Raw genomic sequence first — 19,540 nt, 5'->3', positions numbered from 1 at the left:
GCGAGTACAATAAAATGATCGAGATGATTTTTTTTTGTTCTCAGTATTCCAGTGGTAGGGTTGCTTTGAACATAACTGAAGTGATATCCATTAGACCCATTCATAAAAATTAATGGGTGTTGAAGGCAGTTGTATGATCTGTGCATTCCTGAAATTCACTTTAAAGTTCTACCTCATCAATGTAGAACAGTATCTATGGACGTACATTCATTTCTAGTTGTTACTATTGCAATTTCATCTGCTGTTGGGTCATTGAACCTTTCATGTTTCCCAGTAGATGTCTTACTTAGCCGAATAACTACTTAGAAAGAATCAGACATCATTTTTCCAAATCCAATTTGAATGAACAAACTGATTGATGATGTTTGTGAAGAAAGATTGCAAGTGGATTACTATTTCTCTGTTGATTCCATGTATGACATCACATCTTCTTGGAGACTTGTAAGTCAGGGTCTTCAATAAAGTAAATCTGTAAAAAATTCGAATTTTCACCACTCGGTAGACAACAAAGAAACCAACTGATGATAAATTTGTCCTTTAATGCGAAATGTTGATTGGGTTGGTGATTTATTTTTTGCACCAAAAGATTTAAACATTTATTTGAATGAGGGTCAGTTCCAAATATTAATGATTTAGGTGGTTCTGGAGGCGTCTCAAGAGTTTGTAAAATAATCTTTCCTTTGTTGCAACAAATTCCTTCAGATTCGTTTGTGTATCGAAGATCTTGACAAATAATTGTAAACATTGTCCATTAATCCAATTTTTATTTTTGGGTCATCCTTATAATTATAATTAAATGCATGTTTAAAAATGTTTTTTGACGCTCTTGCTTGGCAGATGTGTGAAGCTGATCTTCCATTCTTTTCTACTCTTTTGAAGTATCCCGATCTAAAATAATCTTTTAGCAGCTGCTGCGATAACCAATTGAACTTGTTGGCATTTTAAGAAAAGTGTCAAAAGCAATTTAATATTTTGCTGTCTAATTTTAAAGACTATCGTACTTATTCTGTATAAAGCAGAAGAACTTCATTTGTAACTCATTATTATGAGAAAAGCTGATATCCAAAACTTTTGATAAAGAAGATTGTTTTGATAGAATCAGCCACTTAATTTAATTTTTAACAATCTGTTTAATGTAACGCGTTATGTAAGACTGTGGAAATAAATGTTAGGAACTTAGTTTATAAATTTTATACAATTTATATGTATATATATATTTAGTTACATCAGGCGGCTGCACGAAGCTATTGCTAGAAGCAGTCTGTTGTCAATTAATTTATAGATTTAATCTAATTTCTAAGTGTAAATTATTTTATTTTATATGTAATAATATATATATATATATATATATATATCGATGTTACCAAATACTGAAAAACGAAGCATTTTTTATCTTTTTCTTAGTTGTTACTTTTGAATTTTTGTTTTAAAGCAATCCTGAAGGTGTGGATGTGGGCCCTGTAAAGTTTGGTTAATGTATGTTTAGTATTGTAGCCACAAAATGTTTACAGACATGTTTACAGAAATGTTTATATATCTAATATTTCAAAATGTTGGTAAGTAATAAATTTTAAAAATCAACAATGTTTCAGTACACAGTATCTTCCTTGGTTTTCTGTTTATAACTTCTAAGGAAGGTACTGTGTATCAAAACAGCTTTGTGATTTTTTAAAATAATTTTGTGAAATCAAGGAACATATCTATTTTCTTTTGTTGTTTGTAAGAGTTGGAAATTGTTTTCATGTGGCAGTTTTTAAACACCACCATTCACCTTTAAAAAGGTTTAAATTAGTTAAAAATCCACAAATGTCTCAAAAGAATACAACATAAAACTGAATTATGATATAAAAAAATGATAGTAGTAAAGAGAAGGAAAACACAAAAATATAACTTACAAAGGTATTTACACAATAGATATATGTATAAAAATATTAAAAGTTGGGAAGCATAGCATGAGAGAAAAATTAGAGGAATGAGAGTTAAATTATTTTTTGTAATGTATAAAAGTATCTTTACAAAGCATTACTTGGGTGGTAAATTCTTCATAAGTTTATTCATAAATTAATTTTGTGATATTTTCAATTTCAATCTTGATTGTAATTGATAAAAAACATTTAGTAATAGTCAATATTTCATAATTCATCTTACAGCATCTCGCACAGGACCACCAAGGGAAGCCCCACCTCCATATGCACCACCTCCAGGTCCATGGTATGCTGCACCACCACCAGCATATGCTCCTGCTCCAGGTGGATACTACGGTTGGGTTCCTAGTGTACAAGCATTCCCTAATTCTCCACCAGGTATTGGAATTGTAGTTTGTTAGTTTAAGTTATCCTGTGATATTTTATGACTATTTTTTTTAATATCAAAGTATCATTGTGCAGTTTTTTAATTTTTACAGCATACGAGGTGTGATAAAAAAATATGGTGAATAATTTTTTATTAAAAAAAGTAATAAGGTTACATAGAATTCGATTTTATCTCCTTCAAAGTACTGTCCTTGGCTAGCAATGCACTTATCCCAACGCTGACTCCATGACTGGAGGCATTTCTGGAAGGTGTCTTTCGGAAGGGCTTTCAGCTGCTCGGTCGTGGCCCTCTCAATGTCAGCAATGGCGTCTAAACGTTTTCCTTTAAGCACAGTTTTAATTTTTGGGAAGAGCCAAAAGTCGCATGGTGTGCTAAATCTGGTGAGTATGGCGGATGTGGACAGACAGGAACACTTTTTTCAGCCAAAAACTCGCGAATGAGAAGCGAGGTGTGACACGGTGCGTTGTGGTGAAGAAGGAAGCCATTGGTCCATTTTTCTGGTCGTTTCGCTTTGAACGGATCCGTACGAGATGTTAAGATATTCCGATAGCTCTCAAATAGTCATTCGCCTGTTTGAACGAACCATTGTTTCCACTTTTTGCACATTTTCAACCGTTTTTGAGGTTATTGGACGTCCCGCACGCTGCTCATCTTCAACAGACTCATTTCCGTTTTTAAATCAGTCATACCACTTGTACACAGTCTTCAAAGTTACCACATTATCACCGTACACCGATAACATTTCGTGAGCTTCTTTGGCACTCTTTTGCAACTTAAAACAAAACTTAATGTTAATGCGTTGTTCAAAATCCATGTTGCGCGACAAGACACGATAAACACAACCTCTCTCTAGCGGCTCTGGCAGCTGACTGGCAAGCTCGAACGTGTTACAACTTGTCCCTGCCTGTCTCAGTTGATCACGCTATTGGACAAATTACAGCATATGGATGTAGCGTCAGCAGTTGCCGCTATAAAAATTCATTTACCGTATTTTTTGATCACACTCGTATTTGGTTTGCTGAAATGGGTTTTTTTAAGTAGAAGTAGTGTCAATTACATTTCCTTCTTAGAATAATTTAAATGTATACACGGTAAGGACAGTGTGTTTCAATTACCTTTTTACTGCTTGTAAACTGGAATTTAATTCTTCTGAATATCTTGTAATTAGAAGAAAAGTAACACAAATCGAAAATGTATTTTTTGTTTTGTTTCAAAAAAAAGTTTTAAGTATCAGCTTCATTTGTTAGAAAAGTAATATGAATGTAGTTTTTACTAATTATAGTTTTTTGAAATATTAAAGCTTGCATTATCTTTTACTGGATGAGTGACACAACCTTAGTGTGCTTTATGGGACTGATTCTTGATTGCTTGTTCGAAAGTGTTGCATCATGTTTTATTTAACTAATAGGTATGGAGTCTTCTATTATAAGAGGCATATTTTTTTAATACCAGATTTACTGAATTTAACATATTTATTATATGAAGTGAAGAATCCACATTTGTCTATTCCTGTAATGCAGATATTTTCATTCATTTTTGAAAATGACACAACAAAAAATGTTATATTTTTGTAGAAATATAAACACAATTTTGGAGATATATACATGAGAATGAGTTGATTATCTGCAGTGTACTTGCATTTGTGTTTCAGTCAGCAGGGCTGCTGTTTTTGTATATAGATACTATGTGTAGTTAACTTCCTTTAAACATTTCTGTATAATCACTTCTATTGTTGTTACTGTAACATTAACCTTGGCCATTCTGCTTTCTATTTGCACTGAAGAAGAGCAGTGGACAGTAATCATTATTTTATGATCTGAAGGTATATTAGTGGTCAAAATTTATTAAAGACTATATCACAATCTAGGAACAGTGATTTAGCGCAAAAAGTGTCTTTGAGTGAATTGAAAAATTGTAAGATGGTCGTAAGTGGTGCAACTCATGAAGAAGCTGGGCACTTGTCACAGTTACAATTAAGGAAAAAATTGAACACATGATTATGAAAAATAAAGTGTCTACTCATAAACTGGCAAAGTATGAAAAAAATCAATTATGGTCGTGTCTACAAAATCACACAACTTTCACAAAATTTGTGCAAGTGGGTCCCAAAACAATTGCAATGCTGCATAAACAAACGACTGCATTAGACATCTGTCAGCAAAATTTGACTGTGATAATGAAGGTGTCTCTTCTCTCTTAGACAGAATCATCACTGGGGATGAAATTTCATCCACCATTTTGAGCCAGATAGTAAACAACTGAGTATGGAATGGAGTCGTCCACAGTTGCCTATCAGGATAAAGTTCAAAAATGAACCTTTAGCTGGAATATTAATATCAACAGTCTCTTTTGTATTTGCAAGGGCCCAGTATTTCATGTAAAAAAAATATATAAGCAAATGTCAATAAAAAGGCTTTTTTTTTTGCACGAGATTGCCCATCCAAATAATGCTGTTCACGCAGTTGAAACTTTTAAAAATCAGGTTTGAGGTATGGCACACTTTCCATCTATCCTTGATATTGCTTCTTTAGACAATCACCTGTTTGGTCCACTCAGAGAGAGATAGAGATTAAGAGGCTGGTGATTTCAAATTCCAACCAAGAACTAAAGTATACAGTACTGTATGTGTGGCTGGCCACATGAATTGTTTTAATTTTTTGACTACATATTTTTATAATATGCAACAATTTTAATATTTTTGAGTTTAATGTGTGATTTTAAAAAGTTTTTACTAACTGACGATGAGGGAAACCCTTTAAAACGCTCTTAAAATGGAATAAAACAATAAGAGTAAGGCAAGAGGCATTATTGAATTGTGTACGGTTGGTGGAAAACTGGTACTTTTTTCTTTTTATACATACATATATATCAAACCTGATATTGGAGCTATTCGTTATACAAAAAACTGTAAAAAGAAATATATGAAAAAAATAAATAGCAATATTTAATGGCTTTGATGATAAAATTGTAGAAAAAATGTATAAAAAAAAAACAGAATAAAAAAATACCATGATAATTTTACAAAAATACAACAGAAAAGAAACAGATTAGTAATTTTTACCACAAATATAATTACACAAATAGAATAATTTTAAAAAAGACTAATGCTTATGGTAAAAACATAGAAAAGCATATAAAACTAAATAACCACATTATGAAATATTAACGAATTACTATATGTTCATAATAAACAGTGATAGTAAATTCTAAACTAAATTTTTTTTTTTAAATAATGGATTTTGATATGATTGATATAACTGAATACCAACTGATTATGTTGGGATCCCACAAAAATTGATATTTTTATTAATTTGGTAAGTTTACCTCTGTTTCTGTTTTGATGGATAGATTCAGTTAATATTGAATTTAATTAGCACAGTGGTCATTATTTGACTTTTCAAAAGATATATGTATGTCTAGTTCATATACTTTTTTATAAGTAGTTCATATAAACATAGGTCAGAAAACGACGGTTCTTTAGTAAATTAGTGCTTTCTTACCGTTGAAATGTTATATAAATGTTATTCTTATCTGTGAAATGTATCTAAGAAATTCCAAATTAAGTTTGGAATAAAATAACCTTGAAAGCCACCCCTCCTCACAAAGCCCCCTACTTTTCTAGTTAACTTTGTAGAGTACCTAATTCCGAAAAAAATCGATTAAAATTTATTGATGCAGATTTGTGAACTTCAACTTTCACCTATCAGAAAAGTGATATGATTTTAAACAGAACAATTTTCATCAGTGTTTGAAAAACGTAATGTAAGTTAAAACATTATGTAAAACATTATTTACATTAAAACATAATGTAAATTAAAACATAGGGTCAGGTAGAAGGAAAAAATTGTGCAGGCAGGAAATGTTATAAATCAAATTGTTAGGGATGTAGGATGTACGGGGTATACCAAAATGAAAATGACTAGCACTAGATAGGGAATCTTGAAGAGCTGCATCAAACTAATCAAATGACAAAAAAAAATATATAGAAAATGTAAACATCATCCCGATTTCCTAAGTAATATTTTAATTACTGATAATCCTGTTTTACAAGAAATAGTATTGTAAATTATCACAATACTCACATTTAGGCAGAAGAAAATACTCATATACTCATGAGACTAGTACAAGTAATTTCCAACCCACTTTTTTGTTTAATGTGAGGTGTGGTCTTCTTGGTATACTTCATGGTCCTTTTTTCTTATTGCTAAGGCTCAATGTAGAACAGTACTTGCATTTTTGCAAACAAGTCTTGATTGAACTCTTGGTAGGTAATACGATTGCAGATACAGTGCAAATATGGTTTTTCAATGATGCCACCCCTACTCACTACTGTCATGATGTAATGAATAATTTAAATAACACAGTAAGCAATAAATTGATTGAAATTAATCAATAAAATGGCCGCCTCAATCTTCTGATCTCAAACAAAAAAAATAAATAAAAACAAATAAAATAAAAATAATCAAATTTATTTTATAATTTTTAGCATTTGTGTCTAAATTGTTCTGTTTAAAATTGTATCATTTTTTCAATCCAGTCTATGTATTTTGATTCTAAAGTTTAACTTCTCAAATTTGTGTTTAATTTTAATAGATGTTTATATCAATTTTCTTAGAATTAAATTCTCTACAAGGTTAACTTGAAATTTTTTGTGCTTTATTTTGTTTTTCTTAAAATCATAGTGAGGTAGAGGTCAGGGATCACTTTTATTCAGTTTCTTAGATCAAAAACCAAAATGAAGTACCACTTTACCCCTTGATTTGTACCCCAAAAATTTTAATACGGTTCAATTTTGCAGTGGGAGCAAAAAGTAAGGCTAAATGTTTGACAAGCTGAAACTCACTAACCAACCATTATGTGACCTATATTATGTGAACTATTTTTCTTATTTTTGGCTGTAGAATCATCTGAGAGATTGTAATTTGTTGATCAATCGTTTTAGCAAAAGATTCTTATATAGATAGATATAGCCACTCAATGTAAATAGATAGATATAGCCACTCAATGTAATGTTATAGTAAGAGGATGAAAAACTGCCTGTTTTACTTTCATGAAATTCAAAAGTTCCATGAAATTCTGCTTGATATATTACCATGATGATGACTGCATGTTGAATGCACTCAATGTAATGTTATAGTAAGCGGATGAAAAACTGCCTGTTTTACTTCCATGAAATTCTGCTTGATATATTACTATGATGACTGCATGTTGAATGTCTTGATATGTTCCAGTTGTATATATATTTTTTTAACTTTAATATTTCAGGTAATTAATAATAATAATTAATTATTAAATATTGATATTGCTAAATTTTCTGTTATGAAACTGCTTACTATGTATTTATATTTTCATAGGTGTGAGTTCCTTTTCTTAACCCATGTTATTTGATATTTTGTTTTAATATTTATTAACCCTGGAAATGGTATGCATCAAAGCACAGGTAGTTACTGTACTTCATTTCTCATTTGCTATATTTTCCTAATTTACTTTTTAAGTTCACAGTTCTACCAATGTATATATATATATATATATATATATATATATTTTTAAAGAGAATTGTGAGTTCTCTTTCTTTTTAAGATTGGTATTGTTAGTATATACTGTCTTGTGGTTATGGTTGTGTTCTTATATTTCACTTCTTTTGAGGTTACAAGTTTTGGTATATTCAGTAATTTTCACTTAGTTTTTACTGAAGATCTAACAGCATATCTAAAATAATTCTCAAATTTAAATGAAAAATATTCTTTTGTTATTATTTAAAAAATTACAGTATGGTTTTCTGTTTTGTAAAAGTATAAAATTCAACTAAAAATTTTTAATAATTTAATTGAATTCTGAATTTAAAACTTCTTTCAAAAAACTTCTTCAAACGCTAACCACTACATTAATGTATGTAGGTGACCTTAAGTAAACTACTCTTAAGTATGTCTTAAAACAAATATATTCTTCAAGTATTAAAAAAAAATTATGAAATTTTTTTTTTAAATATGTATTTCACTTGACTAACTGCAGAATGTAAAGAAATAGTATGATTGGTTGATGTCCGGTTGATCTTCATCATTAACTGAAACAATATTGGGGTGGAAGAAGTGTTACTAAAGAGCTGAGAATTTTGTCCGTTAAATTGGTTTAAGATCTGAGTAGATATGCTTAATTTTATCATTAATAAGAGTAGCTAGATACTCTTATTAATGATAAAACTATGCTAAGTTTTATCATTAATACCCTTCTTTTCAGTCCTGTATGAAATCTTAGCTTAACTCACTTTCTTTTTTATTAATATTTTCTGAATGCTATTAAGCTATTTCATTCTAAGCCTGCCTTTGCCTTTTCCTGTGCTTAAAAAAGGCTTAACCTAGGGAGCCTGTATGTTTTTAGCAAAATCATAATCATATTTACCATTATTTCTGTCTATACTGAAGTAGCTATTAATTTCGCCCAGGTCTGGTTTCTGATCCTGTCTCTTGTTTTATGAATCATCTTTCAAATCATGTTTTGTAAATATCTTGCCTCTACGGCTTGGAACTTAATTCACGTATGTTGGGGCTAAAACTTCACATAATATGGTCAAACTGTAAAAAAAGGTTCAACAGAAAATAGATATCTTAATTAATAATAGCATTATACTGTCTTCAGGCAGAATTTAATAAATAATTAGTCAATCCTTTTATCTGGAGATGCAATTAAATCTTAAAAGTTTTATTAAAATCTGTAAAATTTTATTTTAAAAAGTCAGTTGTGCAGTAACAAAATTGTTATTTAGGTTCTTCAAACTTCCACATTTCTCCTGCTGCAGTTATAATTGTTGTTTCTATGCTATGCACACATTTATAAAAACATTTTTTCTAATTGCTATTATTTCACTGTTAAACTTACTTATTATTTTCATCTCGTTCACTGATTACCTACAGTATCATCAAGCATATCATTGCATATTCAAATCAAAAAAAGTTTGTGGGAAATTTTTTGTAAATGACCATTATGTCTTACAAAATTAATGCAATACAAACCCTTACAACTAACTATCGTTAAGACAAAAAAGCAGCTTCACATTATTACAAATTTTATATGACATCACATTTTCAGTGTTACAATTACCACTATCACATCATCAATGTTTTCAACATATATTTGTGTAAGATAGTTTGACACAACTTTTCTTAAATTATTTTTTTTCTATAAGTGCATTTAAATCCTCAACTGAATTTTTGTTACATGTAACATATGTTCCTTTAGTTCACATTTTCAGTTGCCGATACCATAAGAGCAAAGTAGAATTATATCTTAAAATTAGCTGTCTGTTGTGAATAATGATCAGATCATCCTGTATTAAATTATTGCTACACCTTAACTTTGGAGTTGGGAATCTCATTCTTCAAAATACTGCCATATGTATTGATAGTCAAATAAATTACTGGCCCAGCTGTAAGTGAATCAGTTCTCAGAGATATCTTGAGGTATTTTCTTCTATAGCAATTAACCCAAATTAGAGAAATTGGTTATCTTTCTTTTATTTCTCTCATATTTCAAAGGTTTCGATCATACTTCATGTGATCTAACAGTATCCGACCTTATTTTTTTATTGCATTGCAATAAAAAATAAGTAGTTGTAGTCACAACAGCAAGGGACCATTGTGGAATGTGACCTTTATTCGTGTTGGTTGTGCATGATTCACTGATTTTCTGCAATTCCAGCCAATCGCTGCTTAGAAACTGTGAAAGTAACAACACATGTGAGTAGTGCTTGTCATATTTTTTTGCCATTCAAAATGACTGAATGGGTTGAGCAGAGAATCTGCTATAAATTTTGTTAGAAACTTTATGATACCAAGTAGAGACAAAGGAACATGCAAACAGCTGTTGGTGATCAACTTTGTGGGTGTTACACAAATTTTGGTATCACAGTTTCTGAGCGGGCAAACTTCCACTAGCAAAAATCCCTTAAAAATCGAACAAGTTCACAAAATGAGGAATGATTGTCAAGTAAAAAAATGGGAGGGAGGTTGACAATGAAGTACGAATTTCATTTGGCTCAGTGCAATTGATTTTAACTGATCTCAGGATGCGGCACATAGCAGCAAAATTTGCCCCAAAATTTCTCAAGCGATTGCAAGTTGTGTAGACATGCTGGAATATCTTAATACTGATCCTGATATTTTGAAAAAAACAGTAACTGGAGATGAAACAATGGTCTATTTGGTATGAATCTGAGATAATGATAGACGTTACGTTGGAAAACTCCTTGGCAAAAGAAAGTCAGGCAGTTACAAAACAATGTGAAGGTCATGCTGACCGTCTTTTTTGATTATCAAGGTATGCCTCCTCACAAACGTGCTCCTCAAGGACAAACTGTCAATAAAGAATACCAGATAGTTTTTCATATGTTGAAATGCTGTTTGATGCAAGAGACTGCAGCCTTGGAAAAATGGCAATTAGAAAATTCATCATGATGATAACTCAAGCCCCATGCATCACAACTTATCCAGAGACTTTTTGCAAAACATGGGATCGAACAACTTGAGCAGTTTTAATGCACCAGATGACTCCCTATAATTTTTGGCTCTTTCCTAAGCTTAAAATTCTACTTGAAGAGATCAAATAAAACGCGACAAGAGGAGGTTATGGTGCTCACTAAAAATGACTTGGAAAATGATTTCAACAATGGAACACACACTAATGCAACAGAGGAACACACTTCTGATGTAACACACACATATTAGAGTGTGTATTAATGTTACATCAGAAGTATTAGTGTGTGTGTGTGTTACATGTCATTACAAGTCATTGAACTGAATAGGTTCTGTTTTGTTTTTATGAGCCTAGGTCAGATAATTTTGGTCACATGTCATCATGACCTGCTGATTCCCATAGCTTCATTCTAATACTACTTCACATCCAATATTTTAAAGCTGAAATTAGTACCCTTCAGAATTCTCATTGTCTCCATAATACTTTTATATTTCCATATTTTCCTGTTGTGAATTTCAGGGGGAGAAATTTAGTAAATTAATTCAATCATCATCACTTATTAAATTGAAAAATTCCGTTTACTTTTATAAATGTATGATTAGTCTTGCTATGTTGTTTCAAAATTGTAATTAATTATGTCATAGGTGCAGTGTTAAATTTCACAGCATCATTACTGGAAAAAGTACCCATGTTTTCAAAAATAAAATACATTTTACTTAATTTAATTTTATTATTTTAAACCTGAAAAAATTTGCCTATTTTTTATTGCTTGCTTCAGAAAGATTTTATGTGTTACAAATCTCATAAAAAAATTGTAAATTATGTTTTATGTATGGTTAATTTAATCTAAATTAATTACTAATTTGTAGTTAATTTTAATTGAGAATAGTAATAATTAATGTTTGTAAATTTTTATGTTACATACTTTCATCTTATTCTCTTTGTTAAAATTTGAGTTTGAAATACATAGCAGTTGAACTATAACAGAGTTAATGATAATTTTTAATTATATTTTTATAATATATATAATTCATAATTTCATTGTCATTATTGCATTACATTACATAACATTACATATCGTAATTCATTTTGTTATTCGTTTGATTGTACAGCAAATTCTGTGTTTATGACTGATATGCCACCACCATACCCAGGAATTAATGGATACAGTGGTTATGCTACTGCTCCACCATCTGGTGCTAATGGATTTAGCCAACCTCCAATGCCACCTGGTCAGTTTAATTATCTGACATACAGTTCTTATTTTTGTGAGTCTATTGAGTTAATATGTTTTTGATGATGTGGATTTTGTTTTTTTAATTGTTTTGTGAAAAATTGTCCTTGCTGAGCGCATGTTATGTGAATATACCATGTAGTAGAATTTTTCAGTTCTTGTTAACCAATAAACTGATGTGTATCTAGTGCTTAAATATTCAAATTCAGTTGGTAGTGTAAGATTTTTTGAACAATGGCTATTTTTCTTGTTTTACCTAATTGGCTATCATGATGGAATTACATATCCATTTCATTAACATTACATGTTTCAAAATATTTTAGTTTTTTTTTTTTTGTAATAATAGAAACGGCTTTCTGAATTTTCTTTTATACATTATAAAGAAACAGGATTATTTTTTTTTTAATAAATCATTCCATTTAGACACTACATAATGTGATAAGACTCACATCATAATAGTGATTTTGCTGTTAACAATAGCATCATCAGTCCTCTCATCAGACCCACACAAAATCAGTAAAACCCTTATTGGTTTTAAATTGTATTTGACCACAGCTAAATACAGAATGTATCTGTCATTACAATTTATTAATAAGTAACAAAGAAATAACAATATTAACAAAGAAAACGCCTGCAACAAATTCATTTGGGACCTGTCATGACAACAAGGAATGTTATTAATAAATATGAAGGTGAAAAATTACATTTCTAACTTGATTTGTGTCTATTTTAAAAAATTACCTAATGTACAGTTGTAAACTGTAAAAGCATTATTATAAAGGTAAGTCGCCCAGCCCTCTCTGACAGATTTTTGTTTCTTTAAGTAATATATATAAATCAAAATAATATAGATAAAGTAGATTAAAATAAGATTTATTTATAAACTGTACTGAATTTTTTTTGCGCATTAAATATGTGTTCTTAGTTAAAATACTGTAATAGATGATTTAAAGTAAAGTATTGTTTTTGAGAATTGATATTTGTCCCTAAGGATACAACAGAATATTTCACTACAGACATTTAAATTATATTAAATATATTTATTAAAATTCTTTTTCCATTTAGGACAGAATGTCTTTTTTCGTTTCTAAATGGCATGTGAAATAATTTTAATTAGATGTTTTTTAAATTATGACATGAGCTACATAATGTTTTATTTTTATGAAATGTTCTTAGATTACTGATTGTATGTGTTGGTGTTAGTGTTAAAAATCTAAGCATGTTTTTTTTTTTTTTTTTTTTTTTTTTTTTTTTTAGTATTAAAGTTTATTCTTTTAAATATTGTATTCCTAACCTAAAATTATTTTTCTGTTACCTGTTTCATTCCTTATTTACTCCTTTCTTTTATCATGTTCTTGATCTTTTAAAAATTGAAATTTTATTCTTATTTTCTTTTGAATTATATCTTCTTGATGAATTTTTCTTTTGTTTTGTTACTGCAGCGGATTCAAAAGCTGCTGAAGCTGCTCAGAGTGCTTACTATGATCCCAATAGGCCACAGTGTGCTTTTGTACCACCACCAGCTTATTATGTAAGTACCCTTTGTTGAGCACAGTTTTTTCATGACATTGTTTTATAGTAACAAATCTTAAATTATCACTGTTAAAAAGTATTATTTAATTATAATAATTCATCCATTGCCTTTTTACATTTCTTAATAATAAGTAAAGGTAGATTTATTATATAGCGTGCCCATCTAGTCATTTACATAATAATAGTTCCTTAAGATTTTCTATATAGTTTTTATACCTCGGTGAAATCTGAAAATGAGCTAGATTTGCCAAAATTTGCTGTTTATTTGAATACAAAATATTTTTTTTCCATGCAGTTGATGACTACAGAAGAAAACACTTCTATTTGTAATACTGGGTGGTGATTCAAAAAGGGCCTCACAACTGTAAAAAGCATGTAAAAATTTATTTTGATAACTTACAGATTCAGCTGAGTCTCGTTTTATAGTAAAACACATAAAGTTTGTCGCCCAACATTCACTTTGATTCGATATGGCTTCCATTTGTAGTGTGACACACATCTCGTCTAAAGTCTACATCCAGAGTAGCCAGCAATTCAGGCATTACTTCTGCAGCTGTGATGTTAATTCGAAGTCTTAGCTCAACAAGATAGCAGGAAAAGGTATGGTATATAAACTCTATCTTTAATGAACTGCCACGAGAAAAAAATTTAACTGGGTCAAATCTGAGAAGCAAGGTGGCCTTGCAATTGGACTTTCATCATCAATCCACCGATCTGGGAGTCAAGTATCAATAAAACTCTGACTTCTAGGCGGTAGTGAGACTGTGCCTCATTTTGCTTATAGTAATGGCATCCATCTTTGTCATCATCTGAGCAATTAAAAAATTTTGAAGTATGTCCAAATAAACTATACCATTTACTGTTACCCCCTGGAAGAAGAACTGGCTGTACAGTCTGTGTCAATGCATTTGAAGTGTCCCAAAAAAACATAAGCTGGTTGCTTAACCAATTCAAAAAAAAAAAATTGAAACTTACCTGCTTTTTCCTACATGTCTCAGGACCTTAAAAATTTTTTTAAATTTTTTATTTAAGCAGTTTACCTGTGGCAGCCATTTTTGTTACATTGCGCACATCTATTTTTGTGATTGTAAAGGTTTATGGAAAAAATCATAACTAAAAAACTATTGGTCCTGACGGATGAAACAAAAAGCAATTTAATCATATTTTCTGAAAGTAAAATATTGGTACAGTGGTTTATTTACCTACCTCTCTTCTTTCTATGAGAAAATTACCAATAATGTTGAACATGAAAAACTGCGAAATTTCACTTATGGTAATTTTTTTTTTCAAGAGGCAGGGATGGCATACACAGTTTGAATTATTTTTTTACATGTATGTGTATGTTAGTAATTTTACCATAATATTAATGGTGATATACTTACCCCTAAATCTTTATGAATTTTTTAAAACTAATTTTTTTAAAAAACTCAAATTTTTATACTTATTACTATAGTTGAAATATGACTTGTTTGAACCATTCAACTGCAGTGTTCGTATTATCAGGTGCTTGAAGTCATTTCCAGTCAGGAAAATTCATGTTGCATTTGTTTGTTGCATCATTTAGCTTTGCAGTTACAGACTGGTCAATCTGACATTAGTCAGTGATCTGGTCACATCTTTAGTGTCTAAAATTTCATCTTGTGTTTGGAAATGTTTATTAAATAAATAAGTTTTACTTAATAATATTACATTTGCAAATTTTAAAATCAGTAAAATTTTTACATTATTTTCAATTTCACATAAAATAATGGAAGAACAATGTTCCATAGGAATTTATGTGAATGAAGAGTGTCATAAAACAGTGTATGGTACAGTGCCAAAAGAACTCATTAAAATTTGTGAATTTAATGATGAAAACCAACTTTTTTTTATGTGTTAATTCAGATGTCACTAGTGTTTGTAAATAACATGAAAAAAAAGTTTTTGTCAAAATTTAGTCAACTGAATGGACAGTTCTGTTGTGACCGTTTAAGAACTCATAAAAAACAGTTCCACACAGCTTCAGGGATGTATGTGTTGGCATCTTAGTGATCTTGTATGTTTTAAGAGAACAACCTGTTTTCATTGAAAGTTTGGTGCCAAGAGTAGTAAATTGTATGCCTACTATGAGGCTCCCATCATACTTTCTATGAAAATTACATTGAACTACAAATCATGAAACTAAAACACACAGCAAGCACATTCTACACAAATAAATGTATCCACTTAACAACACTGATGTGCTGGTGGCCAAATTTTGTACTAATGAACTGGAGAGTCAAAACTTGATATGTTTTGCTCTGAAATGAGACCTCACCCGAATCTGTAAGTTATTTAAAGTATATTTTTATATGCTTTTAAAGTTGTGAAGCCTTTTTTGAATCGCCTGATGTTGTTTGTTATTCTTTGTTAATATACTGTGAATTGAATTTGCTTCTTTTTTTAGTGCTTTTTTGATCTTATTTAAAAAAAAAAAATGGAAATAATTTTTTGATTCGGTTGTTTGGGTTGAAACATGGATTGAAAAAATGTATAGAAGAATATCTAATGCTGCTATAAATTTTTGTACTTATTTGATATCCACTACTGTTAGTTAGTTTCTTTCATTTTAGCCTTATATTATTTATTATAATTATTTTTTCACTGGCTATTACAGTTTCACAATAAATTGACATCACTTTGAAAAATTTTTACCTTAGATTCATACATTGATAGCATTTTATAATATACAGTAATTCCCTCCCTCAGTTATAACAAACCCTTCTCAAAAAAATTATTGACAAAAAACAATTTTTTAATGTTTTTCTAAGTGTCATAACATTTCTTGAACTTTTTTTGCTTACATTACAAATCTGTAAATATAAAAATTCTATCGCCCTTAGTTTTAAATAAACTATGCTTCAAAAAAAATTAAGGGAAAATATACTTAAAATGTGTAAAATTTATAATTTTGCATAATCATACCTGTGTTAGAATGATTTCGCTTAAGTTTTTCTTTTTATAAATAGCCTCAGGCACATCCTGAATTATTGTCAAACAGTAACTGGCTAGCATTTTAGTCCCTTTATAGCAGCTTTCCATCACCGAAATGTCTTTAATGGAAACATTCACTGTGTTCGTCACTAACATCTTCAAGGTTGTCCGGGAAAAAAACCAGATGTGAGTGGAGAAAATGTATTTTTAAAGACATATTACATCCCATAGCTCTGTATGAAATAAGAAGGTGATTACCAATACTGTGGATTTTTGTTTGCTGAGAAAATTTTTGCAAATGTCTTTAAATGAAGCAGAAGCTGCACTTTCTACATTATTTAACATAGAGTTAAATACATTACCTTTGACCAACTCTCTTATTTGAGGTCTAACAAATATTTTCTTTGATTTTTACATCACTTACATTCAGAAATTTCTGCTTGATGTACAAAAATCCAGGACTATCCTTCTTCATCGCTTTTACAAAATTTTTCATTAGTTCTAGCTTGATGGAGAGGGGGTAAAAATATTTTTTTGGATTCAGCTAAGGGCTCATGAATAATATTTTTGCAATTTTGAGTTAAGTTGTCTTTTTTCTTCCACTCTGGTAATGTAATGTTTATCCCTAGCTCCCACTCACAAAGAAAACACATGTGCTTAGTATAGCCCAACTGCATGCCTAACAAAATAACTATAACTTTCAAATCACTACATATGTTCCAGCTATGTTTTTTATAATTTATTTTTTCAAGAACATCTCATCACATCGTAATTGGTATTAAAGGATATTTGTTACTGTTGTGTAATAGAAGAACCACTTTTATATTATAATTGGATGAATCTATGAAAATGCAACAATCCTCAATTTTATGAACTTGTCCTAAGTGCAAAATAAGCTCATAAATATTTGTGCAATAAACCAAATTATTTTCATTAATAAAGTATTGAGAAAGTTCTTTTTGTCAGCTTTGAAGGCCCAAAATTTTTATATTTTTTTGAAGTAAATTCCAAACTTGCAGTCTTGATTCTTACAGTTCAGCTTGATATTTTGATAAATTTAAATCCCAATCAATTTAATTGCTCGAAAATGCAAAATTGTCACTGAATAGTTAAAATTAAGGAAATTCATGTATACAGAAGACATATTAGAAGTAGAACTTTAAAAAATAATAAAATCAGTTAAACAAAAATATATTCATTGCATCTTCCTCCATACCATTGCAGTGTAGACCTGATATAATTGATATGTACACAAGTCAAATGCTATATTGGGAGTAATAATTAGAACATTTAAGTGATGTAAAAAATTTACTGATAAAAGGTGTTAAAGTAAATACAGATGCTTGGAAAAATTGTATTCAACATGTAATTAATGAAGAAAAAAGCGTGGGAAGTGAAAACAGTTTATGTGAAAATGTTTTGATGATATTGTGGTAAATTTGAGAAACTTATGACATTAGTTCAACAGATTGCAGCTTATTGGTTATTGGAGAAATACATTGAGGTAACAGTATATTTTCTGATTTACTTGAAATTTTTATTTTTAAGAAAAATCCATTATTTTATCACAATTTTTGTATTAGAATATTTTTTATTTCATTTTTATGCTACAAATAAAGAGAAGTGGACTTTTTTCTGATGGATTACATTAAATTAAATAAGAATATTATTGTTGTGTTTTGGTTTGCTGCACAGTTTCATGAGATAAGGTTTAGAATGGCTTCATTTGACCATTTCCAAATTCATGTGATCAACTAATAACTGGAAAAAGTATTTGTGCTTACATGCTGAAATGCGATGTGGTTGACAAGTTTAAATTATGTGGGAGTGTGTTTTTATTTTTTCTGGGTGTTTTAATAGTAGTTTTAACACTTAATATTTTTCACATCAAACCTATTTTAGGGTATAAAACAATTGATAAAGGAATGTTCACCTTGATGTCTCTGGTTTATTGTAGGGATATTTCACTATAACGAGTGATAAAATTAAAAAAAACCTCGCAAACCGTTTTGAAGGAACATATCTCCTGCAGCACTCCCTGTTGGCTTACCAACTGTAAAACTAATCCTAAGAACATGCTCTGAGATGTCACCTAAGTAATGCAAAAAACTAGATCAAAATAAGCCCAAAAATGCCCACTGGTGGCCTGTAACTGTAAAACATGTCTAAAAACTTGCTCTTAAGCATCGAAATCAAAATTGATTCAGTAGTTTTTGAGGAAAATGGTAACACACACACACACACACACACATGAACGTATACCTCTTACCACAAACACATACAGTCTCTTCTGTTGTGGGTAAAAATAATAATTTACATGTTGACAAATTTGTAATAGAAATGAAATTTTCATTTTTTATAATTAATATATTCCAGGTTATACCAAAAGTTGTAGGAACTTCTTTTATGTAAGTTAAGCTTCATGATATTACTTATCAGACCAATGGCTCAGATATAATCATTAGATACTCTTACATATGGACAGGTAAACTAGCAGTACGTTTTTCAAGAAGAATTACCTTAGAGGAGGAATTTAATCGTCTGACAAGATATTAGGGAAAAAATATAAAACTTGTGTGTTTGTGTCTGTGTGTGCACTCGTGAGAAAATTCTTTATGGAAAGAGTAACAGACATTTTGTAAAAGAATGTTTGCTTCATTCAGCTGATGAATTTGATAAAATAATTTACTAAATAACATCATATAAATGAGCAAACAAGAATTTCACCAGTTCAGCAAAGGGATTGGGTAGTGTATTTAATATTTTCTCCAAAAAGCTCCATTGGTATTAATTTTTGAATCTATTACTCCTGACCACTGTCAGTTTTTGCAATATGAATAAAAAGTAAACCCAATGTTCATTTCCTTGTATGCAGCCAAATTACAAATTTGACATGTTCTGTAATATATTGTCTCTGGAATCTTGATTTCCAGTTTACTTGGGAAAAGAGCCAGAAAATTGTTTGAACATTTTTAAAAGAAATTTTGATGAGTGGTTTCTTAAATGATAGTAACAAATAGTACCTAAGAATTAGAATAT

General features: G+C 30.0%; 1 protein-coding gene across 3 annotated transcripts in view; it reads left to right on the top strand.

Moving 5' to 3' along the window:
- Positions 1-19,540, top strand: part of LOC142326047 (WW domain-binding protein 2-like) — a 55,734-nt gene that overhangs the window by 33,033 nt on the left and 3,161 nt on the right. Inside the window, exons 4-6 of one of the 3 annotated variants that reach the window (XM_075368141.1) lie at positions 2,151-2,303; positions 11,895-12,050; positions 13,459-13,547. In XM_075368141.1, the coding sequence (XP_075224256.1) occupies positions 2,151-2,303; positions 11,895-12,050; positions 13,459-13,547 (398 nt within the window). The remainder of the gene's footprint in view (positions 1-2,150; positions 2,304-11,894; positions 12,051-13,458; positions 13,548-19,540) is intronic. The other 2 variants (XM_075368143.1, XM_075368144.1) reach the window with 2 other exon arrangements.

This window comes from Lycorma delicatula, chromosome 6 (assembly GCF_047948215.1).
Source record: "Lycorma delicatula isolate Av1 chromosome 6, ASM4794821v1, whole genome shotgun sequence".
Classification (NCBI taxonomy): Eukaryota; Metazoa; Arthropoda; class Insecta; order Hemiptera; family Fulgoridae; genus Lycorma; species Lycorma delicatula.
Note: the sequence above shows the minus strand (reverse complement) of the source record. Positions and strands in the feature narration are given on the sequence as shown.